General features: G+C 43.8%; 1 protein-coding gene across 1 annotated transcript; it reads right to left on the reverse strand.

Annotated features, from left to right (window-relative positions):
- Positions 1-3,168: 3,168 nt before the first annotated feature.
- Positions 3,169-17,450, reverse strand: DIPK1C (divergent protein kinase domain 1C). The gene is made up of 4 exons (XM_040067958.2): positions 17,268-17,450; positions 11,778-12,455; positions 8,215-8,379; positions 3,169-6,573 (listed from the first exon to the last, which is right to left on the reverse strand). Exons 1-4 carry the CDS (start codon positions 17,448-17,450, stop codon positions 6,358-6,360), a joined length of 1,242 nt encoding a protein of 413 aa, XP_039923892.1. The 3' UTR covers positions 3,169-6,357.
- Between the last annotated feature and the right edge of the window lie 9,874 nt (positions 17,451-27,324).

Raw genomic sequence — 27,324 nt, forward strand, 5'->3', positions numbered from 1 at the left:
TAAATAGGCCCTGGTTCACATAATAAATATTTAGCCACTGATAACTCCTTGTAAGATTTGATTGGGATTTAATAGCCCTTGTACAAGTGAAATAAAAACAAAACAAAAACAAACAAGCAACAACAACAAAAAAAGGAAAACAAACAAACAAAACCCCCCTGCCTTTTCCCAGCTATTCCCCTTCTTGGGATAAAAGAAAAATTTCCTAAGGACTAAGATGCAAGCTGAAATGTCTGACATAGAAATGGGAAAGAAGTAATTACCATACCTGTGAAATCTGGAGTAGTAAGCACATTGTGCTTTTTAAATTTTCTTTTGATTTGGAAAGAAGAGAGGGCTTTGAATTATGCAAATACGGAAGAATGTTAGCTCATTTGTGTATATGGGATACTGGTTGAAATATCTATTTTTTTAAGCTACTTATATTTATCTTCCTCTTTAGAAATAAAAACTGATCTCTGCTCTTTCCTTCAGCTTTGCATGTCGTACCTTTAAGAGAATGAACCCATCCTGAACTCAAGGCAGTTTGTTCTTTTCCTGCTGTAGCATGAATCTTGGAGAGATTATAACCAATTTAAGCAGGATGGGAGATCTGTTTCTAACTAGCTAGGAGCAAACTGCTAAGGAACCAGCAAGGGAAAATGAGAGGTATTCACAATAGTCTCCAGCTTGGATTACATGTATCTTGAAAGCACTAGGAGCAGATGCTTGTGGAAGTGATTATGCACTGGATCATATGCACATCCTTCTGGCTGCCAACATCACTTGGGCACATTTTGTAGTGTAGCAAAAATCCCCTCCAGTTTACAGGAGAAGGAGCTCAGAGCACACTGCAGAAGGCACCAAGGATCATGGTGTTTAAAGGAGCTCAGCAGTCACTCTGCTGCTCTGGGGCCCAAGTCTACAGGATCAAAATTTTTCCCACGGATTATGGGTTGTAGCCTTTGAGAGATTTCAGCATTTTCCCATACTTTAATTTATAGACATAATAACAATTTTAGTGAGAAAAACACTTCTTTCTCTCTTTTTGGCTGACATTGTTTATTGCTAATTAGGGCAGTTTTATGCATTTATGTAAATAGTACTTCTAAAAGCTTTTTCTAAGTGATTTTATTCTATCTAGCCTTTAGGCTGTAGATGTCATTATACAACTCCACTGTGTATTTGACAGATCCTTAGACACATATAAAAAAATGGCTTTGGTGATGGCTGCACTATATCCCCTGTGCTAGTGCGCTTTTTTAATTTTAAAGAACTACAATGGAAATGTTGGGATTTTTTTTTTCTCAATCAATTCATTGACAGTCTCTGATTTTTCAGTATGAAGTCTCTTATCTCTTTGATTCCGAGTTCAGTTGTCCTGGATTTTCCTTCTTCCAAGCACCTCATTCTTTCCCTTGCTACGCGTTGCTGTCTTTTTTTTGCTACTGAACTGAAAGCCCAGTAGCTTTTCTCCAGTAATGTGGCAGTGACTGAGGCTCCTGCAGAGTGCTTCTGTTTATTGTGTGGACTCACTACAGGTGGCCCAGACAGAGAGATTTCATTTTTCATTTGTACTAGGCTTCAGACTCCTATATCTGCCAAAATAGGTAATCTGGTTGTTTGCATCCACTGATACAGGTTCTGGGTTTGTTGTCTAGCTGGCTGTCCAGATGCATAGACTGGCATCACAACTACAAGGCTCCCATGTTACAGCCAGAAACTCATTAAAAGCTGCAGTTTATCACCTTCCTGGCCATTACATATGACAATATGATCTGGTACAATAAGCAACCTGGTACATGGCTTCTTTAATTTTTTTGGTTGGGTATTGGGGGTTTTTTTGTTTGTTGGTTTGGGTTTGGGGTTTTTTTGTTTGTTTGTTTGTTTCTTTTTAATCTGCGCAAAATTAAATAGACCAGCTTGGGTCTGTGCTTTATAACAAAGGAAAACAATTATCAGTGAGGAGTCCCTAACTTCTTGGAGCATGTGATCTCATTTTTCACCTTTAGGAAATGTGTTGTTCAGTCAATGTTTCTAATTTAAAAAAAAAGGCACAAACCCTTCCCTGTGTTCTCTCCCAGTCCCAAATATTTGTTGTTCTCTCTAGTGCTCCCTCCAGCAAAGTATTTGAATGCTCTCAGTGAAGGGGGAATCTGGGAAGTCACGTTAGGGAGCAGTAGTACCTGTAAGAACAACTCTGGTTACAGCAATGACCTGCTTTTCTGGGCGACTTACCATTGAGTCAACCTAGGAACACAAGAGGGACCACCTAAACCCCTTGAGGCAAGGAGTTCTGCTCTGTTTTTTATCATCCTAGTGCAGGACTATTGCTTGCAGATGTTTTTTTGCAGAGCATAAAATGCCAGTTGGAGAAAATCAGAAGTAGTTCTGTGAAAATCTTAAGCACCGGGTCGAATTTATCTTTCCTAAAGATTTCCTAGATATGAAGTAGACCTTCAACTGGACTCATCTCTTGTAAAATGTGGGAACAGACAGTGTATTTGGATTATTGCAGAGTTGAAGCACATGCTGCTAAGTGAGATGCAAAGAATGAATAAACAATGACTTAAAGCCATCCCTGTTTCACAGGGAGCCATAAATACAGGGTAGAAGTTGCTGACTAAGGCGCTAATTCAGCAAGTGGTAGAAATTAATCAGGAGGTAATGCCACTTTTATAGGGCATGGGATATGGGAACAGACTGACAGAGCAAAGGGATGGGGCTGAGATCAATTGAATGGGAACAGACAGCTTGGACTAAAGTGGCTGTTGCCAGTGGAACCATATGCTGTTAGTGAACCTGTGTAAGTCATCTTTCATATGGAAGGGATGAGCAGCGGGAAGAATCTTACACAGTCTTTGTAAAGCTACAATGCACTAACTACCAAGGGAGGATGGGCAGTGCTGCCAAGGCAGCACGAAAGGGGCTTCATCAGAAAGGAGAATCAGTCCTGGTTTTTCCTGTCAAACACCTGTATAGATTTTTCCATCCAAAAAAAAATAGATATTTTCACCAAAAATGTGGTTGTAAAATCATACAGGCGCAAATTACAGCAGTTTTCACTTGTCTCCATAAGGTAAATGACAACTAAACCAGTGCCTTACCTTTTTCTTTCTGTCCCAGGGAGTTAAAGACACAACTACTGTTTTATTCCTGTTTTGGTCATTGGCGCCTGTTCTAATTAAATTACAATATTTTATTTGCTTCACTGGTAGTGCTTTCTCTCCCGTTTCCCAGGATTTAGTGACTTTACAAAGCACACAGAGGGCTGTGAAGAATCAAGCCCTGTGTTCACAGAGCCTGTCAGATTCTCCTTGTCTCCTTGAAGGTGTGCACCAAAGCCTGCCCGGAGCTGGCTGCATCAGTGATATGTAATCTCACAGCCTAGCCAAGGACAAATAACCCAATTGTGTCGATCTTGAGAGGTCGCTGAGGATTATTCTCTGTATCCTGAAAAGAAATGAAACCTAATGTCCTGGGAAAGTGTGGTGTGGGGGAAGGAGGTCCCTGCCAGGTAGAGGTGGCTGCAGCCAGGCCCTGAGGGGGTTGGAGAAATCTGTCAAAGGCAGCTTCCCTTCTTAGATCCTGCCAAAGAAAAAGGATCTTCTGAGCAGAGTCACATTCCACCAGCATTTGGCTGCCACCAGTTTTCATTTCACTATGTTTTTTCCACCTGTTTGAAAGTTGGAATATCCCACCCAGTAGAAATTTATCCTGTCTGAAGTGCAAACCTGGAAATGGGAAGGGGAGCTCTGCCAGGGGGAGCACGACTGCTGCAAAGCACCGAGGGTCTGTGTGATGCCTGCTTTTCCCTGAAGGTACCCTGGAGCCTGGGAAGGAGGAAAGAATGGGACCAGGGAAAGAGGAGCACAATGTTATATAATATTTTCAGGTTCCCCAGCAGCATTTGGAATATATAAGAATCCCTCCTGACCTAGCAAGGATCAGTGCCATCAAGCAGGGAGGTTGTGTGGGGGAGACAGGATCACACCAGCAGCATCATTTGCACAGCTGAAGTTCTCATTGCATTCCCTTTGCAGGGGAGCCCACAGATTTGTACAGATAAAGTAAGGGAGAGATAAATATTCTTGAGTCTCAGAAGAGGGGATTTGTTGTGAGGGAGAGCACAAATGCTAACTGGTGATAGCATAATCACATGACTTGGAGATAAAAGATCACTTCAAGGCAGCATCTTTGACTTAACATGTACATAATTCCTGACAGGCATTCACTCTTGCCTGTAGTTAAAAACCACAATTTGTGAAGTCTGAAGCTTTCCCAGATGATTTGTGCCATATCTTCACTGTTCCTTTCTATCAGAAAGCCTGTAGCAAATGTCTTACCTGTTTTCTTCCTTACTACAGTTTAAGCTCATTGCTGGTCGTATCCATCAGAGAAATCTGGACAGAGGAGTTCTCTCTTATTCTCCTTTTATCAACCTCTTTCTGTTTTTTGAAGAGTATTATCATGTTTATCTTCACTCTCTTCTTCCTCAGACTAAATGTATTGAACCTTGCATCATAAACCATGTTTCTACAAAGGCTGACATATTTTTACTTCTTTTATTTCTCTTTTTCCTTCATCTCTCTTTCCCTTGTCTTCTGTCTAACTGATACTTTACCTATCCCTGATCCTTTGCCACAATCTGATTCTGTCCTTAATTATTTTCTCCATCTATTTAATGACTTTTTAACAGGACTAGTTCTGGAATTCATGTTTCTTCTTATTCTGCTTTGCCTTTCTGCTTTTGCAAAGAATGATTTTTAAGTATTGAAACATTCTTTGCCTGCGTTCTTAAAGGAGAAACGTGGACTGAGAGCAACTTTACCAGTTAGGAGCTCCTAAGCTGGAGCTCCAGCTTTGCAGCAGCTTCTCCAGCCCCAGGAAAGGCAGCTGACCTTGTTCTTGCTATGAATTTCTTGAGGGCTTGCATGGTTTTTAAAAATATTACAGTTTATTGCAAGAAATATATATATAAACCCACTAGCACCAGTCTGAAAATTTGACCTAGGTTTTAAGGGGTCAAGTTCTCCTAAGCAGCTTCCATTTTTCTGGTCACAGGGAGTCTTTACTTTAAAGAATCATCCCAGAAACTGAAAATTTATGTCTAGGTAGTGCTCACAGCTGTCATAAGGCTGAGGGGCATAAAGATGGGGCAGGTTAAATGTTGTTACATCTCACATCCCCACACCAGTATCGTTGGTCTTGACACTGATTCCTCCAGGCTGGGTGCTGCCATTGCTTGCCAGGATTCCTGTTTGTGAGGTTTGAAATATCCTCACGCCAAAACCAGATCACGGGGACATTGCCTAGTATTGGGCCTATGAACATGTAGTATCTCCTGAACCCACGCTGGTTTCTCCAGCCACAGCTCTGCAAAGTTTTTGAAAGGCAAAGTTAATGTTTTTAAGTTAATCTAGAGATCTTTATTTACATAGCTGATTGCAAGATAATGAATTTGTACAATTTTTTTTTTCCTTCTGTTCATTAAAAAAATACCATGGAAGAAAACTCTGGGTCTGGATATTGTTCTGTGCAAAGGACAGATTGTTGACATTCCTGGGCAATTCTGCTCTCTGGAAAAAGAGTGCTTCTTATCAAGTGCTCTGATGTACAAGTGCCTGAGGGCTTGTTCACATGGGAAAATCCAGTAGCATTATTCATACCTCTTCACTGCAGAATAGGAGTACCCACTTGGGAGCTCAGCAAGAGTATAATTATTTTGCTCTAGAAAAGTCCGAAGTACCTTTATATCATTTTTCCCCAAAAGAGTTAGTGATGGCACAGGTAATGCAATGCCCCAGAGAAAATGCATTTGGGGACATCAGAAAGGACTGCTTTATCCAAAAGCCACTCTTTCCTTGTGTGACAGCACATTTCCCTATTTGAGGTCCCCCTCCTTTTTTTTTTTTTCTTTCTTTCTTTCACACAGAATGCTCTGTCCCTACTGTAAACCCCCTCCTCATTTGACAGAGAAACTAAAACAAACACCATACGTGTACTTATTCACACCCACCCACCCACTCTTTTAATTATTGATAGAGTTTTGCTGCACTTACACCTTTCCTCTGTAGATGCATCCTCTGAGCACCACACTCAGACAGATGCTATCTGAGCAGTGACTACAGCTCGGAAAGATGTGCTGAATGCTGATGGAGAGGGGGTAATGCTGGCTCAGGAAAATAAGCAAGAACAGAATCCAAGTAATGTAAAGCAATTTAGCACTTGACAGGATATTACCAGAACGTGCTGCACCTGCAGCCAGGAACTTCATTTGCATAGCAGAAAAGCAATTTCTGTGCTGTAAAAGTACAGGGTATGGGGGAATGGCAGAGAGAGAATGGGATGTGGCCTTTGCAGTTCTGCCTTTTGTGTCTACTCTGCCCCTCGCAGTTCTCGCTGAGTGACCCGAAGCAGGTGGTACAGCTCCGAGAGAGATTTCAGAGTCCTCTGGTGCCCGGTGGCACCCGTGTGCCCCGGCTGAGCACACTCCTGCACGGCTTTCTGCAGCTGAAGCTGCAGGGGCAGGGAAACCAGTGGTCCTCTGAGGTCTGGGGAAAACCAGCGACGGAATATTTTGTCACAGATTACCTGGGGAAAGAAAAAAGAGCAGATTGCTGTGTTTCAGAAGCTACGACTAATGCCCTGCTGCTTTGTTGGGACTGTAGCAAAATGTCATCTGAATCCAAAATGCCTTTAGCCATTCAAAGAGGAAGGTATAGAAAAGGAGCATCTATAAAGGCTACACTCATCTCATAAAGCTAAGAGATGGCCCTTCTTCTCAGGTTGCTCCTGCACTTCTCACATCTTATGAGAGGCTGAAGGAGCTGGGATTGTTTAGTCTAGGAAAGAGGATGCTGAGGGAGGACCTCATAGCCCTCTATAAGTACCTGAAAAGAGGTTGTAGGCAGGTGAGGATCAGCCTCTGCTCCCAAGTGACAAGCAATACAAGGGAAAATGGCCTCAAGTTGTGCCAGGAGAGGTTTAGGTTGGATATTAGGAAAAATTTCTTTACCAAACTGGTTGTGAAACATTGGAACAAGCTGCCCAGGGAATTAGATGAGTCGCCATCCCTGGAATAATTAAAAGCTGTGTATGTGTGGCACTAGAGGTGTGATCTGTTGGTGGACTTGGCAGTGATGGGTTAACAGTTGGACTTGAAGATCTTAAGGGTCTTTTCCAACCTAAACAGTTCTGTGATTTTGCATAGCAAGTGGTGAGGGGGTGGGAGAAGCAGGCAAAAGGCTGACAAGCTACACCCAGCAGCCTCTCCGTTGCTCCCATGCCTCCCACCAGCACAAACTGGGTGAGCTGTAAGACACCTCATCCCAAAGCCAAGAACCCCATGGAGATGACTTTCCCCTAGACCCACACAGTACATCTGTAGAGTGGGCAATCCCACTTACACTTGCGTAGCTTCATCTTTCAGAGAACCACAGAATCACGAAGGTTGGAAAAGACTTTTAAGATCATTGAGTCCAAGTGTCAATGTAGCACTGCCAAGTCCGTCATTAAACCGTGTCCCTGAGGCCACATCTCTGAGTTTTTTGAATGGGGATGGTGATTCCACCACTCCCCCGGGCAACCCGTTTCAATGCTTGGCTACCCTTTCAGGAATTTTTCTTCACATGCCCTCCCTGGTGAAACTTTGTGTCATTTTGTCTTGTGCTACCACTTGTTACTTGGGAGAAGAGGCCGACACCCACCTCACTGCAGCCTCTTTTCTGGTAGTTATAGAGAGCAGTAAGATGTCCCTGAGCCTCCTTTTTCCAGCCTAAACGTCTTCAGCTCCCTCAGCCACTCCTTAGAAGACATGTGCTCCAGACCCTTCATCAGCTCCGTTGCCCTTCTCTGGACATTCTCCAGCGCCTCAATGTCTTTGTTGGAGTGAGGGGCCCAGAAATGAACACAGGATTTGAGGTGCAACTCAAGGATGTGACTTTACCATCAGTGGAGACAGAAGTGCTAATCCCCTGCCTCTGCTTACTCTGCTCTCCTGTCTGTGGCACTGGGCTTACACCTACAGAAAATCATGGCAAATAAACACTCTGTACAGTGAATATAAAGATCTGCTTGTGTGCCCCAAGATGAGATTTCTGAACAGGGACTGACACGTGGACATGTTAAAAACCTGACTGACTTCATCTCACAGTCTCCTTGTACATACCATGCATTTTATAGTCAGTGTGGTTTTAAAAGGATTGGATGCTTAAAACAGCTGTGTCTACTCACTTGCAAGTTGTTATTGGCTCTCTGTGCTCCACATTTTCTGATTTTCAGATTGCATTTTGAAAAGCAATCAAAGAAATTACAATCTTCATCTCCTGTGCACTTCTGTTCCAGGATGTCCCTCATTTTGGGTTCAAAAAAGGCCATATCCACATCAATGGCCACCACCTGTGAATCAAAACATCCCATCAGATCTGGCACTGCACAGCCTGTGGGACAGGGCTGAGCAGGCATTCTTTGCCACTTGCTTTTGGAAATGCTGTGCTGAGAGCAACTGCTGGCGGGGAACTAGGATTACAGGGGCTTTATTTCACTGAACTGAGCCACACTGGCCTTATGAACACCACTTTTTAAACAAAAACAGCCAATGCTTATGACACCAGGAATGGAAAAATTATTTGTGAGCAATATGCATCCCTGGAGTCAATTGGATTGATTTGCCTTAAAGTGGAACTATCCAATCTGAAGGCTGATTTACTTGCTGGTGCAGCATATGCAGATGGCACCTCAACCCCTCAATTACTTGATGGTGCACAATTACACATGAGCCAGAGCATCATTTAGAACTCAGCATTTGGATTAAATCCCTGACTTTGCCACTGTGAAGAGGAGCAGTGGGATGTGCAAGGATAGCTGCACCTGGTACAGCTCCTGCAAACCTGTCCTTGCATTCTGTGGGTTTCAGTCTGTTCAGCTGTAGAAGGAGATCCCTGACTTTGCTGAAAGCTGGGTCTGGCTTTGTCCAGTCTTCTTTGCTTATTGTGCACAGTTCTTGTTCTTATGGTGCAGAAATATGTCCTGTAACAGGGTCCAGCCAGAAGCTGGTCACAGCAGAAAAAAACTGAGTGAAAGGGGTCAGTCACTTTCCCCCCCCTGGCTCTCAGAGCAGTGCGTCCACAGCACAAAGTGTTTGCAGAACTGCTGCCTGTGCTGGGGGTGAGACCTCTCTGGGAGAGAAGGGCCGTGGTCTCGGTTTCTGCCAGTGCCACTCCACCCATGAATGCTTCACTTAAAGAAATCACAGCAATAAAGAGGGAAAGAAAGAAACCCAGTACAAGGATGGCAGCTGCCAGATGTGAGCCAAGCTGTGAGTGACCACAGGGAAGGGAGCCTGTCTGCAACACCATGGATGTGCAGCCAGCAAATGATCACAGCTGCATTTCACCCTTGACAGTCAGGATCAGGGATCCTTGCAGCATCTTACACACACTTTCATAGAGGAAAATGTCTGGGACCAGGCAAATCAAAGTTACTTGGGCTCAAATGATAGTCTTATTTTTCAGATTCGACCTCCCAAGTAACAGGAGAAGATGAAGTGTGTGACTGGAACAGCAACTGGATCAACCCCAGGAACTAAAGATGTCTGGTTTGGTAGAAGGCCAAAGAAACTTTCTACAGGCAAAATAAAGAACACGGTCTAATCTTCATTTTGTTCTACTCCTTTTTCCATAGGGAAAAATCTTACAGAGATGAGGTATATCTTAAAAATATAAGTATTTTTAAGTATTTTGGAGAGCTCTATAATGATGATGTAGCCTAAGGAATTTTACACGGTTGGACAGGCAATTATTTTTTTTCTTTATTTTCTTAAGCTTTCTGTGGTTTTGCTGCTCACTTCCTTGGAGAAGAGACAGTGAGAGTCGTGCAGGGTTTCCCCAGTCCCAGTGTCACAGTTCTACCTTCCAGGTGGGGTCTTTGCCACCACAATCTGATCCATTACTCCACTAGGAAAATCAGCCCCGGTTCCCAAATACGTGTTTGCCAAAGGGTTCAGTGGCTTCACTGAAATTTATCTTTTATAAAAATGTGTGAGCATCCAGCTAGATCCTGTGAAGACACATCTGTGACACTGTGCCTATAAACAGCTACATTTTGGTAGGTTTTGCTATGATCACAGTTGATGAAAAGAGTACCTAAGGAAATACAGGAAAGACAAACTTGGCTCATGACCTGATTTAAAATCATGTCTAAGGTGCTGCAATCTTTAGGGTTTTCTCTGAAATATTGGTAAGAGAGGAAGCTCTCTCAGAGCACTCTGCATTCACCCAAACTTCCTTCTAACTCTGTACTTTATGTGGCTCCATGGCAGCTTAAAATTCTCCTGGATGATCTACCAGACAGCTCCTCTCTGTGCTGCAGGAGAGCACGTGAAGGCTGGAGACTTATCCCCACCACATGAAAATAATCCTCAAAGTAAAACCATTGCATTCCAGGCACATTTCTTTGGGCATTAGAAGTCTCATTACTCAAATAAGGAATAGTGGTACAATTGTGGGGGTTTTTATTATCCTATACAAGAAACCAGCAAGTGAAAAAATTGCTTAAAACAAACATAAGAGACAAAAAAGAGTCTGCATTGCTGTGTTCCCATTCTGGAACTGGTCGGTCACCAGAAGATCCTGGCAAAGCAAGCCTCACCAAAAGGACTCATAAGAGAAGACACATCCGGTATCCATCCCCTTTCCCTAAATGGAATCTGATTTCCTGTGTGTAGGTTGTGAAACAGATGCTCTGGCATGTGCTCAGCCACAGGCAGCCACAGCCTTGAGTAACCGAGGAAGATGGGCAAAGCCTGCCTTGAGGAATTCCTGCTTTGCCTAAATAGCGGTACAGCTTGCTTTAGGCTCTTGCTGTAGCTCCTCAGCCGTTCCCTGTTCAGCTCCTGTATTGCACCTGAATAAACAAAGGGAGGGGAGGGAAGGGTGAAGGGGAAACACTCTAATTGCTCCTAATGGCTGTGTGTTTAGGTAGTGTTTGTCTAGTTCTCTGAAGATACAAGTGTTACATTAACACTCGGTGAGCACTAAAAATAGTATTGAAGTCCCTGAAAATGCTTTATATTCACTCAGAGTGCAGAAACTCCACTAAGACACTGCAAATTGCTCAAACACTTACTCACTGCATGGTACCCCCGATCTGTAGACAAAATTCCAACCAAAACCAGAATTTCTGTCCACAGAACGAATGTGAGCTGCACTAAAACTTAGAAAATATACATAGCTATCAGGTCAGAGTTTTAGCTTCACAATGGAAAGTCAAAGAGTGACAGTAGCAAGGGGTTTCATGTTGCTGCCCATGCATAGTTTCCAGACCAGATGAGTTGACCACTGAAGCATAAACATGCGTATTTGTATGTGGGGAGTTCTCCTTGTGTCAGACCATGAAATCAGCCTTAGCTTTCAAATTCATACAGGTTTTTTTTCATTTCAGCATCGCTACCAGAAATATGACTCAAATTGCAGCTTCATTTAGAGCTTTTGAAATCCCCTTGCTCCAGGAGGCATCCCTCACCACATCCAAGGGACCTTTGAAGAAGTGAAACAAAACAGAAGTGAGCAAGAAGTTTTCAAAGTAAGCAGCAGGATTTAGTGCTCCAGAAACGTGGCTGTACACATTACAAAGAGGAAAAGCTGTAGAGAACCTCCCTCAATGCTTGTAAATTCACTGGCTTTGCAAAAACTTAGCCAAAAGCTGTACAAGTAGGGAAGTGACATTTTTACACAGTCACCTTCAGACTAGAATTTGACCTCAAATTCCTGGAACACCACCCCAAAGGGCTAACTTACCGTGAGATCACGCCTGATGGCGAAGTTTTCTGGTTTGATGTCGCACAGGTGAAGTCGGTGAGAGAAATCATTATCAAAATGCTGCACCATGTCCAGAAAGCTGAGTGCAATGTCAATGATGGCTCTCACCCTGCCTCTGTGTCCAGTAAGGGAGGGGCCGATCACATTTTCCAAGGGAAAAAGAGTTTTGTGCCAGGCATGTCCAGCTGTGAGATACTCCACAGCGTAAAAGTGTCCACAAGAGCCAATAATTCGTAGCACATGTTTGCTGAAGTCCTGCAGCAAACTGAAGTAGATATATTCTTCCTGCTGGAGCAAGGACCACATGCTGGCCACCTGTGCTTTCCAACGTGGTCCCTTCTTCTTTGTCCACAGGGGCCCCATGCTATTGTTAGACAGCTCCAGCCCCAGGGCATTTTTGACCTCCAAAGCTACCATAAGCAGAAGCTCTGTTTCAGGGATATCCCGTGTTTCCACCTCCTCTAGCATACTGAGGTGCTGGTAGCTGGAAAATATTTCTTTTTTGGATTTCAGTATGATGGGCTGGCCTCTCCAATCAGCCTGAATGACCTTCTTACCCCTGTCGTAGTAAAGGCAGTGCTTGTACACCAGCTTCTGTGCCACACACAGGTCTTCACACAGGTCCCCGGTCAGGGCTCCACTGCTGTAGTCGAGGCACTGGAGTGAAAGAGCAGAATATTCGTAGCAGAACCATACCACCATGGACCATGCAGAAGAAAGACAAATAATGAGCAAAAGCCCTAAGCTCGAGAGGTTTGCAGCAGTCATGGAACTGCAAACACACACCTACAACCATTGGGTCATTCAATGGCTTTTCAGAAGTCTCTAGAGATCTGTCACTAGGGGAGTTTTGCTTCAAAACAGGGATTATGGGGATGGTAAAGGGCAGGTTTTTCAGGGGCAAGGAAAGGGACTGGATGAGCTGTTAATCTGAAATTCTTTACACACAGTTCAGTGAGACAAACTTTAAAGATTCGGGGCTGCGCTGGGTATGATTAGGGGTTGTAACACTTTAAGACACAGGGTAATGCAGGACTTCTCTGCAAGGTTCAGGGCAGCATAACTTAGACATCACCACTAAAACTGCAGGAAAATCCATGCATAGCTGGATTTCTGGGACATTTCACAGCTCTGTATGTCTCAACCTTGCACTCAACCTGAAGGAAGCTGTGATAACCTCCTCCTGTATCAGCAGGAAAACCAGAGGCTGGGCTCAATGAGTTTTGGACCAAGAACTTTCAGACTTTTTGTGTATGCAAATGCTGCAGGATACAGTGATTCTCCAGGTTTTATATGTAGTTATCAGAAGTGACATTTTAATATTAATTGCTTCAATATGTAATCTTTTTTTAACTGGAAAGAGATCAGTCCTTGGAAACGAGGGAGCTGCTGCTTGATAGTTTAGTGGTCAATGCAAATAAGTGCAAGAACAGCAAAGATTCCCTCACCAGTCCTTGTCTCAAGCCAGAATACTTTCCATAAAATCATTTCCAAAAGTGGAGGCAGTTGATGTATTCCTACGGTCATTCAGAAGTGCAGCTGTAGGGACTGCTTTGGGTCGATCAGTAGAGGGGATGATCAGAGGTCTCTGGTGAAAGGGGAATAGAGGAGGTGGTGTAGAAAGCCAAACATCTGTGAGGCAGCTTGACAGTGTCATCCACCTCCATTGCTTTCTGGCATTTGAGCCTTCATTTAAACAAACTGGCAGGTCCCCCCTGCACGTGCAGGACTTGCAGCGGCCGCCTGAGCCCCACCTCACTTGTGACTGACTGTTACACGAGGAACGTGACCATAGCATTCACATAATGCATTTTCTTGGGACAGTCTCTGAGGTGTGTACACCAAAGGAATATGTTCTGATGCCAAGCAACATTTAGAGTCCAGCCTTAAACAAGACACTGGGGAATGGGTGGAGGATTAAGTCCAAAATCCAAGAAAGGTGATCAGTTGACAGAAACAGCTCACTGAGAGCGGTTCAGAGAGACACAAAATTTACTTATATTCTTTCTGATGTTCTCACAGCCCAAGTGAGAACATTCAATGCCATCAAGGAGAGTCAGGTAGGCAAATTCTTGCATGAGTGTCCGGACACTGAGTCCATGCGTGTGTGTAACATACACACATTTGCATCCTCATCCATATCAGGATGGCTAAGGAGACTCACTCAACTGTCTGCAGACCTCAGAGCATGCAGATCAATGTTCTTGCTTTTGAAAACCTACTCCTACTAACGTAATACAATTTTTCTCTACCTTTTCTATTAGGAAACGTAGTTTTCTCAACAAAAGTAAGTTAGCAGTTCTTACCATCTGGAATTCTAAGCAATTTTAGAAAGAAAATTACAAACAGAAGGAATTTTGGGGGGTTTCTTTGGATTGTAATTACAAGCACATTTAAAACTCTATTGACAGACCACTATCTAGTTGTCTTCTGGTACAGTAAGGGGAGATAGGACTTAGTCATGTATTGGGTTCACACGGGTGAACACTTGCCCCTGTGGACAATTTTACTGTGGTTCACTCTTAGAGGGTTCACATGCCTGGACTGCTGGCATCTAAAAGAACACATGACCATGACCTGCAGCCAAACATGTCGAGGTGCAGTTTATTTTCCTGTGTTGACATCACATCATTCTTAATGGCATTAGTGAGAAAAAGTAGTTGTGGAAAAAGCAGACTCAGATTTCACAGACAAAGGAGACAGGTCCTTTTTGAACCTGGTTGCTGTTTAGGACTTTTCTGCTGTGTTTTCAGTTGAAGCTATAAATATTTGATTATTAACCTAGTATCTGACAAACAGTGTCTGTATCATATTTTTTCTTACAACAAACTTGTGCAGTGTTTTGCAAAGTGGGATGTGTGGAAGAAGACTTGACCAAAGAGCTCGTGGTCTCACAGTGATGAAACATAGATCAGCCTTCCAGAAGTGCATTCTCAGATGGTCACGAAGGCAAGCAAGGCTCTCAAAAAGGCTTCCTCAAGGAAGCAATCAAGATTGAACCATTACCTATCAGCATTTCAGGCACAGTCTGCACTGGTAGTTCATCTTGAAGCAATTATTTGACCCTTACATCCATTCCAAAGACACAGTTTTACAGGACAGTCTTCCATCATATTGGCAGGGCTTGTACTGTTGTGCTCCCCAATGTACTAGCTTGCATTTTATATTATTAAAACAAAAATTTGGTGGACAGAAAACTATTAACCAGGTAATACAGATTAGTCTGCCATGACAAGATGGACCGTTTATTATTTATCAACACAGGAAGCTTTCCACTAACTTCACACTTGGCTATGCAAGATTGTCCATCATCCCACTGATAAAAGGATGAATCCATTCCCCGAAGAAATATTTCAGAAATGGTCCTCCACACTGCCATCCCTGTCATAATGACTGAATTTTGAGATCTGTTGATGAGACGGTTTTAAATTGACCTAGTGATCAACCTTTGAAAGCCAGAGATTCTTCTTTAAGCGCCAGGTTCTTAAAAGTAAAATATGAAAGTGCTACTAAGCCAAAAGCCTCATAAAGAAGCAGCTGTACTACACAAAAATGCAAGAACAAGCATGGTTCAGACTCACTCATATGTATCTTATTAAAATTGGCTGCATAATTTTAATGTCTTCAGTGCACTTATCAAGATAAGTTTAGAAAGCTGGATTTAAATTAATGTGAAAGCTTAAATTAATGTAAACCTTGCTAAGGATTTATATAAATTTAAATAGCTCACTGCACCATCAGTGGCCTGAAACTGATGTTTTGCCTTGTTAGCTACTACTTCTATGTGAATGCAATACAGAGCCAGGTTTGGAAGGCATCAAAATTGATTTCTCCAGAGGGAACAGAAATTGATTGCTATGACTTAGTGTGTTCAGTGTAAATGAAGATGAGACTGGCATTAAAAAAGAGCAAGAGGGGGATTTTTTTGAGAGTTAAAGTTGTTCCCTGCAAATTGCCCGGTGCTATTTCAGCCTTCTCAGTGCAGTACACATCTGCACAGATGTATATCTTACTCAGAATAAGGAAATAAAACCTTCATAAATGCCACTTGCAAGGGCATTTTCACCCACTCCCTTAAAATATCTCCTACTGAGACATGACTAGTAAAATGTTTTTTCTTAGAAGCTGATTTTTGCTTAATAGAAGGTGTGAGTCTCAAGCTATCAGGTTATTTGTTTCATGGCTCAGTTGCGCTTTCTGTAACTGTGAAACTCCTGCTATGCTCAGAAGATGCAGAAAGACTTATTTTGGGGCGGATAAAGACGAGTTCATTTTCTAATTATTCCACTAGAAGGACAATCCCTTTGTCACGTCATCTGGGAAAACTGTTGCTTATAAACCTTAACGATACTACTGATCATTCACCTACTCACAGACAAGCACAACAATCTCAGCTACTCTTCCTCTGGAAGGAGGGTCTGAACCTGAGCTGTCCCAGTGACAGACAACTTTCCAAGCCTGCGACTGAAATCTGACCCCTGGGCTTTTGAAGCCTTGCCTGGCGCTTTCCAAACTGAAGAAGAGCAACAGGTCTCTGTCCATCTGTTTCTCGGTGACTACAACGGCAAGGACCTGGACCTCCCTGAGCTTGGCAGCTCCGTGCACCTCCCTGTCTCAGTGTTCTTCCCAAGCACGTAAGGATGAGGCAGGAATCATTCCTGCAGCTGCAAACCTGAGCTCAACCCCACTTCAGTCTGGCTCCTGAGGAAAAGAAACTGGATCTCACTGCCATTAAAAACATGCTGTCAGTACCACTGCCTACACTTGCTTTTTCTGTATTATGCAGAGTTAAGGAAAATCTATCACCAGTTTTTGCTTGCTTGCAGTGATAGATTATTTAATTCCCACTAGGATACTTCCTTTCCCGCCTAACCACTGGCACTACAGATACCCTAAGAAACAAAATTGAACTAAAAGCATTAACCCACGCTGCTCCTGTTCTCAAAGTGCTTCCTACACACTCCTAAATCTGTTCATTATTATTTTAAGGGAAATTTTAATGAATATTTTAATGAATGCTTGCTTGAATTTCAAACGCATCTTACACGCCAGACCATAAAGGAGGCAATACAAGCCGCCAGGCGCTTCTGAAAGACGACTTTTGTACAAACAGCTTTTGGGCTAAAAACAAACAAAACCCCCCAAAACCCGGAGGAAGGCTTTCCTCCGCTTCGGAGCGTTCGGCTTGGGCAGCGCACCCGCGTCGCACGCCCGGGAGCCGGCCCGCCGCCTGCACCTGACCTGGCCCCGGGAAGGGAGGCAGGGAGGGAGGGAGAGAGGGAGGCAGGGAGGAAAGGAGCTAGGGTGGCAGCCGCCCACCCGTGCGCACCGGGGGCGCCGGCGATGCGGCACCTCCGGCGGCCGGAGCCGGGCAGGGCGCCCCGGAGAGCGGCCCCGACGGACCGACCGCGCCTCGTCCCGTGCCGGGCAGCCCCCGGGAGACGCCCCGCGTCCCGCCGGGGCACCTACCAGCCTGGCCAGGATCCGGTGGCTTTTCTCGTCCGTGCAGCGCTCGGAGAAGACGCTCCCGTGGAGGAGGAACAGCGCAGCGCTCACCACCACCCAGCAGGCAGCCCAGAGGAGGAGCAGCAGCAGGGCGCATCGCCGCCAGATTTTGAGCCGCAGCCGCTTGAAGCCCGGGATGCCCCTCATCGCCTCGCCGGGGCTGGGCTGGGCCGGGGCGGCCGCTCCGGCTGCGGCGGCGGGGCCGGGGGAGCCGCGCTGCGCCCCCGCGCTCCCGGCCCGCTCCCGCCGGGCTGCCCCGGCCCCGGCCCGCGCCCGCCCCCTCCCCGGGCCGGGGCTGCCCTGGCGGAGCCCGGAGCGCCCCTTTTGAATTTAAGCCACGTAGTTCCGCCGGCTTTTGTCTGCGCTCCCCCGTGCCAAGCGGCCCCTGCAGCCACTTGGCGGCTGCTGCCCGCGCCCCCCGCCTCTCCTCTGCGAGTTTCTCACCAGGGAATAAAAGGAGTTTGAAGGGTGATGGATGCTGCCTTGGGAACCCTTCGCCATCCAGGCGGCTGCTCGATGCTTTGAAAGAGGCTGCCTGGAGACGTACAGGTCCCTCTGGAGAAAGCCTCGTCTCCCGACAAATGGGGAAATAAAAAAGTTGTCATTTATTCTGGAGTAACTTCCCCAGTTTCATCCTCCCGGAGCTAAAGGAGGAAGAGAGAGTAGGCGACTCAGATGCCCTTTCAGTAACTCGGCCCCCAGCGCCCCCATGGTGGGGCGCGGGCTGGCCCTGCCCGGCACGTTGGATATGTTGCCAAAACAGGCAGGGTGTACGGGGTCCGAGGATGCTGCGGTCGATAGATTGTCTCCCTACCCTCTCGGTGTCTCCCTGTGGCTGTGTCCCTGTTACGGTGTGGTCAGCTCCACCGGACAGCCTCTATTTGACTTCATTAACTTTTCTGAGGGGTCAAAGACTCCCGTGTTTGTTCCCGTGCAGCAAGGAAGATCCTGGCATCCTTTCCTCGCCCCAGGTGCAGATGTTCACTGTCTCTGTTCAGAGAGCTCGGTTCAGTGATATATATTCTTAGCATCATGTCTAACTTAATGAGAAATACTTCCTTGACAAGTCTTTAAAAAGAAAGATGTCTCTATTGATATGATCGAATCTTATCTCCCAGAACAGCAAGGGAAGAACACAGGTGAAGCAGACTTGCTGTTACCCACACCTTTTACATGATCAGCGCAGTTCTCCTGCATCTGACAGAGCAGGGCTTGAAATGGAGCTTCTAAGTAGATGGCAGACTGTGGTAGAAAAGAAAAAGAAAGATAAAAATATAGCTGGACATATTCCAGCTTTCCTTTCTAGAGACTGTCAGTGGGGAGGGAGATGCAAGAAGAGCAAAATTACTTTCATCTCCAAACTCTCAGAAGCAGAATCATTATCATTAGCCACATCTTCCACCAGTGTGTTTTGCTCGATTTCTCCACTGGCTCATTTCTTCACCTGCTGAGCCTGCCTTTTCAAATTTTTGTTTCCTTTCTCCTCATCGTTTTAGTGAGAGGCTTACTTTTGAGGCACTGGTGATACAGTCTGTTTTTGGGGAATGTGGCAAGGAGCAAAGACCAAGGAGGCAGCTAGGAACTAAAAGATTTTAATCCTGTTTCTCAGTCTAATAGAAAATGCTTTTAGAAGGTGTCTCTGACCAGCTTGGGGTGTTCTTTGAAAATTCTTAGGACAATAAGTGGACAAGGAAGAGTTTTGCTCAGCCATTCCTCTGTGGGAGTACCAGCTAGGCTTGAAACACAGCCAGCCTTCATCAGTGGCTGCTGCCAGGAGATAAAATTGCAGATCGGCCATACTGGTGTCTGGAACAATCCTGAGATATGTCCCACATGGAAGAGGGATGAGGGTGGTGGGGAAAGTCAAGCATAAGTCCCTACTGCTTGGTCCCAAGTTGTCTGGGTAATAGTTTAGGCACTACCAAACCCACATGTATTTTAAAATGTGGATCTTGACTTCTCTGTGTGTCAGCAATCACCGAAGGACATTATGCATTTTTATTACATGTCTGTGAAATTCTGTATATGTGTCATTGGTGTTTCAACAATAGTTCTGAAAACAAATCTAATTGCACCTGACTTTAAGCCAGGAACAAAATATAGAGGTTTCAGAGCAGGTTAGGTGTCACTCTAATTACTGCTGAAAAATAAAACCTTTCTCCTCCTCCTCCACCGCCACCCCGCTCTTTTCCTCTTTGTCTTGCCTGCCTAGTCCAGTCCCTTTCCCCTCCCCTTGCTGTCCAGGGAACTTTTCCAACTTGCTAACCGGACAGAGAAATGTAGCAGAGAAATGTAAAGCTGTTTCTTGTCGAGATTGTTTTCAGAGAGGTCAGCAAGCCCTGAGGATGCTGCCAGGCTGGTGCAGGGAGGCACATTGCAGGGCTGGGTGCTCTGGGGTGCTGGAGGCAGAACTGGATCAAATGTCTGCACCTTAAAGATGCAATGAGATACTTCAGAGAAGGTGATCTTAGTGGAAATGGTTGCTGAAAGACAGAGAAGGTGATCTTAATGGAAATGGTTGCTGAAAGAAGCAGTCCTGTCCCTGTTTCCACCCCAGCCATATGCTGCCACTGCTCCCTCAGCCGCTGAATCAGGGTAGTTAGCCCAGAAGGCAGCATCAGTAGGGTGTCTGGCTGCACTTTTCATTTCAGCCCAAGAGACCAGCTAAAATTCACTGGATTTTGGGGTCTGTAAGGAGCCCACATCCTCCTCTTTGGTTAAGAAAGAGCTGCTACATGTAGCATGAGCAATTCTAACTTTAACACGCAGGTATCTGATGCTTTGAAATTATGGAATATGCAGAAATAAACTAAGAAAATAATAATAGGTTTTAATGTCGTTTTAATACTGTTTTCATAGTTTTCATTAAAAAATAAAAGTACAAGATGAACAGGGCTTAATAAAGCTTGCAAGTTGTATGACACTTATACTAGGTAGTTTACCAGTTTAATTTTATGGTAAATCCCACAGTAAGCATTTGCAGGGAATAAAGCCCTGTCTTCCCAAAAGATTTCAATATAGCATTCAGGAGAGGGAAAGGGTTGTACCTAGTTGTTCAGGCTCTGAATTTTTAAACATCTCACTGACTTTAGTGGGTGGGAAAAGCTGGACAAGTCTGGTAACTATGTATATGTGTATGTACACATACCTTCTTGCACACATGGGTATAGAGAGCTTCAGAACAAGCCAAGAATTGACCCAGAAAGCTTGGATTTAGTAAAAGCTAAAAGCCTAGGTGCTTTAGGATCAAGTGGTTTAGCCTTTAATAACAACCTATTGCTAGCTTCAAAATTCATATTTATTTCAGATTTCCCTAAGCTTCAAGGTTAAGACTAACAGAATTAATTATACATATATATGTGTACATACCTATCTATCTATATATAGCTGAGTGTCCCTATGAGCCATAGCATTTTTTCTTTAAAAAAACCCTCTGCATCAGAGAACCTTTGTTTTCTGTATATATTATGTTGTGGCTGCCTCATGCTGCATTCCTGTGTTCCCAAAGGAAGCTATATTCCTATTCTCATTTTGTCTGAGAATTAAACTTGATGGAAATTAATTAGTAGAAGTTGAATTAAGGCAAGAGACATCAAGGGCAGTAAAAATAATCCAGGACTAACTGAATTAGTTCCTACCCAATTAATCTTTGAATTAGTGCTTAGAGCACAATGTCAGCATCAAACTGGTCTCCCCTTTGTCGCTGTGTTGGGCACATCACCAAATCGCACATCACTGGTGACAGTTCAGATGCGGAGGCTTCAGGGGCTTCAGCAGCCGGGTGGGAGATCCTTGGCACAGCCAGGTAGGAGCCTGGCATGGCATTGCCCTGTGCTGTGTGCCTCTGCAGGGGCTCAGCGCCTCCTCAGACCAGGGCCAAGAGGAGTCCTCAGCCCAAGGAGCTGCTGAGCCCTCAAGCTTCTAATCACCTTCAGACACAAACTGCATTGCAGGATCAAGCTGTATTATGCTGTTAGACTTTATTTTCCTAATTACTGAATTCTTCATGAAGAAAGAAAGTAAATCAGCCATTAAGAACTACCTTGGCACTCAAGTTAATGAAATGTAAAACTGCTTCATTAGGACTTATTGTTCTCTTTGATTGATTTTATCACCTTCTGTCATTGGTTATCTATGGAAATAGGGTACTTGTCTGCTAATGTTTCACAAGGCATATATGAATCTGTTTTCCTTCTAGGGGGTCAAGAAACTAAAGGGCTGTTTGAATTGACTTCGAAAATATATTTTAACATACAAATATTTCTTTCTGGTTTCCTTTGGCAAAGTTGTTGTTGAGAAACCTCACAAGGTTAGACATAGGTTCAAACATGCCTTTTAGGCAGTGAATTCCCCTGCAGAGTACTGAGCCTACCAGAAGAATCCAAATGTATTTTCTCGCTTATGCCATTAATCAAAAAGAGTATGTTGCAAACTTCTCACAGAAGTTTTATGGCATCAGTGAGCTGTGAGTTTATTGGGTCACATTGTGAAGCAGAAGCTGAAAAATGGCACAGTATAAAACACAGAGCGCAGTTTGTGGGCAAGGGAAAAGCCTGGTATAATTCACTGATTTAAACAAGGGAAGTGTTTAGACAGACAAAGCTTTCACATGTATAAATAGAATTTAAAAATTGTAGTATATTTTCTCCTGTTTGCTTTTTAATTGTTGAAATATTTCTTAGGCATAGCTGCCCAGGGAAGCCAAAAGTATTAGCTTTCTCTTTCCCTTTTACCAATTTCTAGATTTCACATAGCAGAGTTTAATTGTCCTGCTCTTCTCATATATCCCCTTTCAATTAATCTCTTTGTTAACCTCATGCCAACTTTTTCCTCTCATTTGGAAACAGTACCACCTGAAGAAGCCAGTAAGATACCTTGACAATCACTGTAGAAGATTGTGGTTTACTTGTAATTCTTCAAACAAGATGGAAAAATTAAGATGTAAAACCCAAAAATTCTGGAATTTTTTGTCCACATATCACAACTAGTGCCTGACACAATATTGCCTATTGCTTCTCTGCTGCATTCTTTGCCTCTCTGTGTTACCAGCCACCAAAATGAAAATTAGCTGTAAGATGAAGCTTAACCAGTTTGCGAGGAGAATTATAAATGGAATTTTCTTTGCCTGGGATTGGAGTCAGCGGCTTGAGAGCAAGTTTCCAAGCCTAAGAGGATGCTCTCCAGTGGAATCTGCTGCTGTGTGGCATGTTGTGTCTGTCCACAGCATGTGAAAGGGTGAACAAAGAAGGGAAAATGCTGAGATTTTTTTTCCAGTCTTTCTGTATGCAGTTTCCAGTCTTTGCATCAAGTTCAGGCCAAGCACTCTCATTATGCCAATACTGAATCTGGCTCTTTGTAGCCTCTCTTCATGAGTGTCTGAAGCAATTCCAGAAATACTTAGAAGTTGCACTAGGATTGTGTAGAAAGAAACACTCCGCCATTTAATAAGCTAATTCTGTCTGGCATTGGGCTGGTATTTACATGAATGGTTTAAACATGAATGGTTTAAAGTAATTTAAATGTGCAGAATATTACACATAACAAACAGATGGCATTCACAGGGCTGTGATCATTTAGATATGTGGTAGCTTAAAAGAGAAAAAGGTCTGTCATTTTTTCTAGTCAAATGACCAGACTTATTGTTTCAGTGCATTTAAAAGACATTTCAACAGCTGATACTACCAGAAGATATATCATGTTTTAATACAGATTTAATCAATCCAGCTCTATGGCTGCAGACTCTGAAATGAGTTTATGTTAGGAATTTGCACCAGACTGATTTTAAATTTGTTTCCACTGGCAAGAGTGACCTAGGATACCCAAAGTCCACATGTTCATGCCTTGTTACGCCATAAATTGTAAAATGCAGACAGAGGTTTGCATGCTGTCTGTTCCTAGAAGAGAAATGGACAGCAAATCTGATTCTTGAAGATGGAAGAAAGCATATCCTTTGTAGGCACAAGTAACCACCAAGTGGATACTTATGATACTGCACCCAAAAGGTTTTGTAAACTGGAAATAGACCTTCTAGGGAGAATCTGTGCTGCTTTTCTCCACTCACATAAGCAAATCTTAATTTGTAGAATTTTTCTGATTATTTTGCTTTGTTGTTTTGGCTTAAGGGCTGTGTATTTTAGTACTGCATGTTTAAAAATCAAATTAAATGGAGCCATCACGTATAGTAGATCATGATGCATTTACATATGAGTATGTCCATTTTTTGACTTCTCTTCTAAAAATCCAAATCTGAAGTAAAAATAAAAAAATGAGGGTTTATAAAGATTATGGATGATCTTCAGTACCAGTTCTGTAAAACTTAATTACTTTCAGTTATTTCCTTGAAGCTGTTCAATGCAGTTTCTTTGCGAATGATGAATAGCTGGGCATGGAGCAAACTGCATAATGATCCATTAGTGAAATCCAATTTTCTATCAGACTTTCCAAGTAATTAGCTTTTCTTTAGGCAATCTACTGTTAGTTTGCATGCATTCAACGTTATATGACATTTGTTTAGGGAAGAGTAGACTATTCAATTTTTTTATCGCTTCCAACCAACAAACAGCTCATAACTCTATCAAGGTTAAGCATCCCTTAGTGCATGTGATTCCCCTGTGTTACTCCTGAGCCAGAAATCTGCGTGTGGGATCCTGCCCAGTTGCCTGAGCAGCAGCAGTGCCACTACTGTACAATGTTCCTCCTGTTACATGCAAGCGACCTCCAAGAACTTGAGTGCTTCTGGTGGCCAAGCCTGTTTCTGGGGTGTCACTGCTACAGAGGCATCAACAGCCAATATAACAGTCAAGGAATGCCATGGTGCTGCCTCCTGCTTTGAGCAGAATAACTGGTGACTGGGAAGCCTCAGAAACATATTTTCTGTAGCTTCTTCCACAGGCACAATCTTCTGTTTTCTGTCATTTGTCTCCAGAACAATCCCATTTTCCTCCCTACTTACTTTTTTCTCCTTATTCTTCAAGGATTTGCCTTTTCAGTTCTTCATAGCCCTCGTCTACTGCCAACAACCTCTCTGAGTCACCTCTCTCCTCAGAGGACTCTGTGTGTTTTAAAAGGAGTCCCTCTCCCCCGTCTGTAGCAACAGCATTCTTCTTCTTAGAAAAGAAAAAAAAAAAAAAAAAAAAAAAAAAAAAATTCCTTAATACTGATCCAGAATCAGTGAATTTACTTTTGATTTACACGAAGGAACGTAAAAGGAGGAATACGCAGAGATGCCATTATTGGACAGCATTTCATATTCGTTGGTTTTGTAGCTCCCTGTTCCCTGCATAGAACAAAAATGTGCTTTCAGTCCATGCTGTACAGGTGCACACACGCATACGTTCTTAGCAAAAGAACTCATAGCAAGTCTCCCAAAATGAAAAGCAGGGATTGCAATGTTCTGGAGGTGATCCTCAGTCTGGGAAGAGAGGAGATCCACCAACGGAGGAGGAATGGAACCACAATGAAACCACAAGAGACACAAAAAGGAGTCCTGAAGAGATGCATCTCTGGAGTAAAATTCCAGCCGGGGAAGCACCTAGACTCCATTTTATTGAGGAAAGCATACACTGCTGGCCAAACCTCTTTAATATTTCCTTTTCATATTGACAAATCAACAACTTATAGAAGACCAAAATAAAGCCTCCCAGCATCCCAAAATGTATTCAATGAGAAATTGAAAATTACATCTACTCATGAATATAGCACATTCCATGCACTTTCAGCATGGATAAACAGGGCATGGAATTGTGATGAAACACTGGAATGAAATACAGGATAGTTGAGATTAAGGAGAATAAGGGTGAATGTTTTTGCATTTGGGCTTTGCCCTAGGTTACAGTGTAAGATGTGCCCAAAATATGTATTCTGTCACCATCTACATGAGCTGTTGAAACTAGGTTGGGCAGTGTTTCCCTTACCCCCTCCCTCCAGACTGTCTGCTGTTAATGGCCCATCAATGCCCTGCTGCATGACTGATAGATAACTCCCTCCAGGATCTATCTCTGTTTAATGGGCAATCAAGGACTCAATGCAAGACTGATAAAATGATATCAGCCCATTGTGAGATGCTCTGCCCAGGGGGAGGAGCCAAGCATTCCCACCTGGATATAATCTGGGATTTGGGACAGCACAGGCAGCCTTACCCACTGGATTCCCAGAGGACAGGAGCTACCAGACCTTCCTGTGGGAACACTGCTGCAACAAGACCACTTCATCTGGACTGCTACCACCACCCTAACAAGCAGGGTGTCTCATCACCTGTCAGTGATATTTTGCACTATTGCTTTTTTTTTTTTTTTTTTTTTTTTTTTTTTTTTTTTTTTTTTTTTTTTTTTTTTTTTTTTTCCCTCCTATTAAATTGTCTTTCTGACTTGGAGTCTCTCACTGGTTTTGCTTTCAAGCCAGCACAGGCTTTTTGGTAATTCCAAAGAAAAGTGCTGGACTGAAGCAGTGACCAAGGGCTGTGGTTCTCATTTGCAGTCAGAGCATATCTACCTGGGTTATTGACTCTTTCCTTGCCTGTCCTTTACATGTGCCTGTTACGTGACACACATCTCACCATTCCCATTTGAACCACTGACTTTGTTATATTAATGCAGAGCACCAGGACAAGCAGGCAGAAGCACAGAGCGCTTTAGTCCCTCAGGCAGAGGAATAGAGAATGAATAAAGGGATGTAGGTGTGGTTTTGACTCCTTTTGCAGCACTGGCACAGCTGGACTAACACTTCAGCAAACAAGGAATCTCTGGCATGCCCATTCAATGACTTTCTAAGATTTGTTGGCTCTGCAGTTTGCAAGCCAGACCTCTGAGGTGCTGTAAAAGAGCAATTCACTAACAGCCTCTCACACCGTTCTTTAATCAGTGCCTCAGAATCAGAAGCAGGAACAGTACCTGTCCTCTCTGAGCATAAGACCCCCAAAATAGACTGTCTGTTCCTGGACAATGTTAGGGCAATGTAATGGGGAGAATGCTGCCAAAAGCACATCGATATCTGGGCAATTTGCTCATTGAATTTAGAAGAGAGGGTAGGGTTTTATTGGTTTTGGTTGGCTTTCTGCCACTCTCTTTAATTTTGAGGGAATATCTCCAGACCTCTAGACAGGTTAGTTTTGATGCTTCTGACAGTGACATTGCCAGCCTGTCACTGGTGCATCCTGAGAAAAGGACATGGAAAACACAGGCTGCAATATAGAGTACAGATTCAACAGAACAGCACTTCTGGGGAAGGGCAAAACCATCTTAGGTAAAGCCAGGAAAAAAGGAGCAAAGAGCTATCCAGCAGTGCACAGCAAGACCCCTGTATTCGACTTTATGCTGTCATGGTTTGCAGATAAATTTAGTGCCTAGGATGAATGACTTCAAGATCTATGGTGTCCTGAATTGGCTTAGTCAAGCAATTAGTGACTGCTGAAGGCTGAGTAAACCAGGATGATTTGGTACTTTGTTAGGATACTGGAGGATCTAAAGTTGCAGCAAGTTTTGAGTGTGTTTTCTATCAGGAAAGTTACAACCTTATTGATACAGGGGCTATCAGGGGTTGCAGAAATGTTTGATGTGTCAACCACTGGGCCAGGAGGCTGGAGACAGGAAAAGGTTTGTAGGGACTGGTGAGGAAGGAGAAATTCTGTGAGCATGCTGGGCCTCCTGAGTATCCAACCCACCACTGCAGGGCAAATTAGCTCCTCATACTTGTGGCAACCAAGCCAGAGAGTCAATCTAGCACAGCAACACAGAGCCACGCTGTGTGTCTGTCTGCTCCACAGCGGCACAATGCTGTGGGGGCTCATGGAAGACCATTGCAGATGTCTCTCTTCTGAGTTGGACTGGATGGAGCCACAGGGAGTATAAATCCTCCACTTGTCACGCTCAGCATAGTGAGAGGAAGCAGAAGATGACAAAAGGAGCAGTCAGGAAAAGGTAGAGGAAGGGAAGGAGCAGAGGGAGGGAGGTGGGTCCTTTAGCATGTATTATTACTGTGTGGCTACTGAGCCACACAGGTTTCATTTAACTCTAGCACTCCATTA

This window comes from Hirundo rustica, chromosome 1 (genome assembly GCF_015227805.2).
Source record: "Hirundo rustica isolate bHirRus1 chromosome 1, bHirRus1.pri.v3, whole genome shotgun sequence".
NCBI classification, from domain to species: Eukaryota; Metazoa; Chordata; class Aves; order Passeriformes; family Hirundinidae; genus Hirundo; species Hirundo rustica.

Bases quoted from the DNA above. Each gene is read 5' to 3' on its own strand.
- DIPK1C (XM_040067958.2), bottom strand. From the start codon at position 17,450: ATGAGGGGCATCCCGGGCTTCAAGCGGCTGCGGCTCAAAATCTGGCGG. The intron at 12,456-17,267 runs GTAGGTGCCCCG...CTTTCACTCCAG, and splicing joins ACCGGATCCTGGCCAGGCTG to TGCCTCGACTACAGCAGTGG. The intron at 6,574-8,214 runs GTGAGTAGACAC...TTCTTTCCCCAG, and splicing joins GAGCCAATAACAACTTGCAA to GTAATCTGTGACAAAATATT.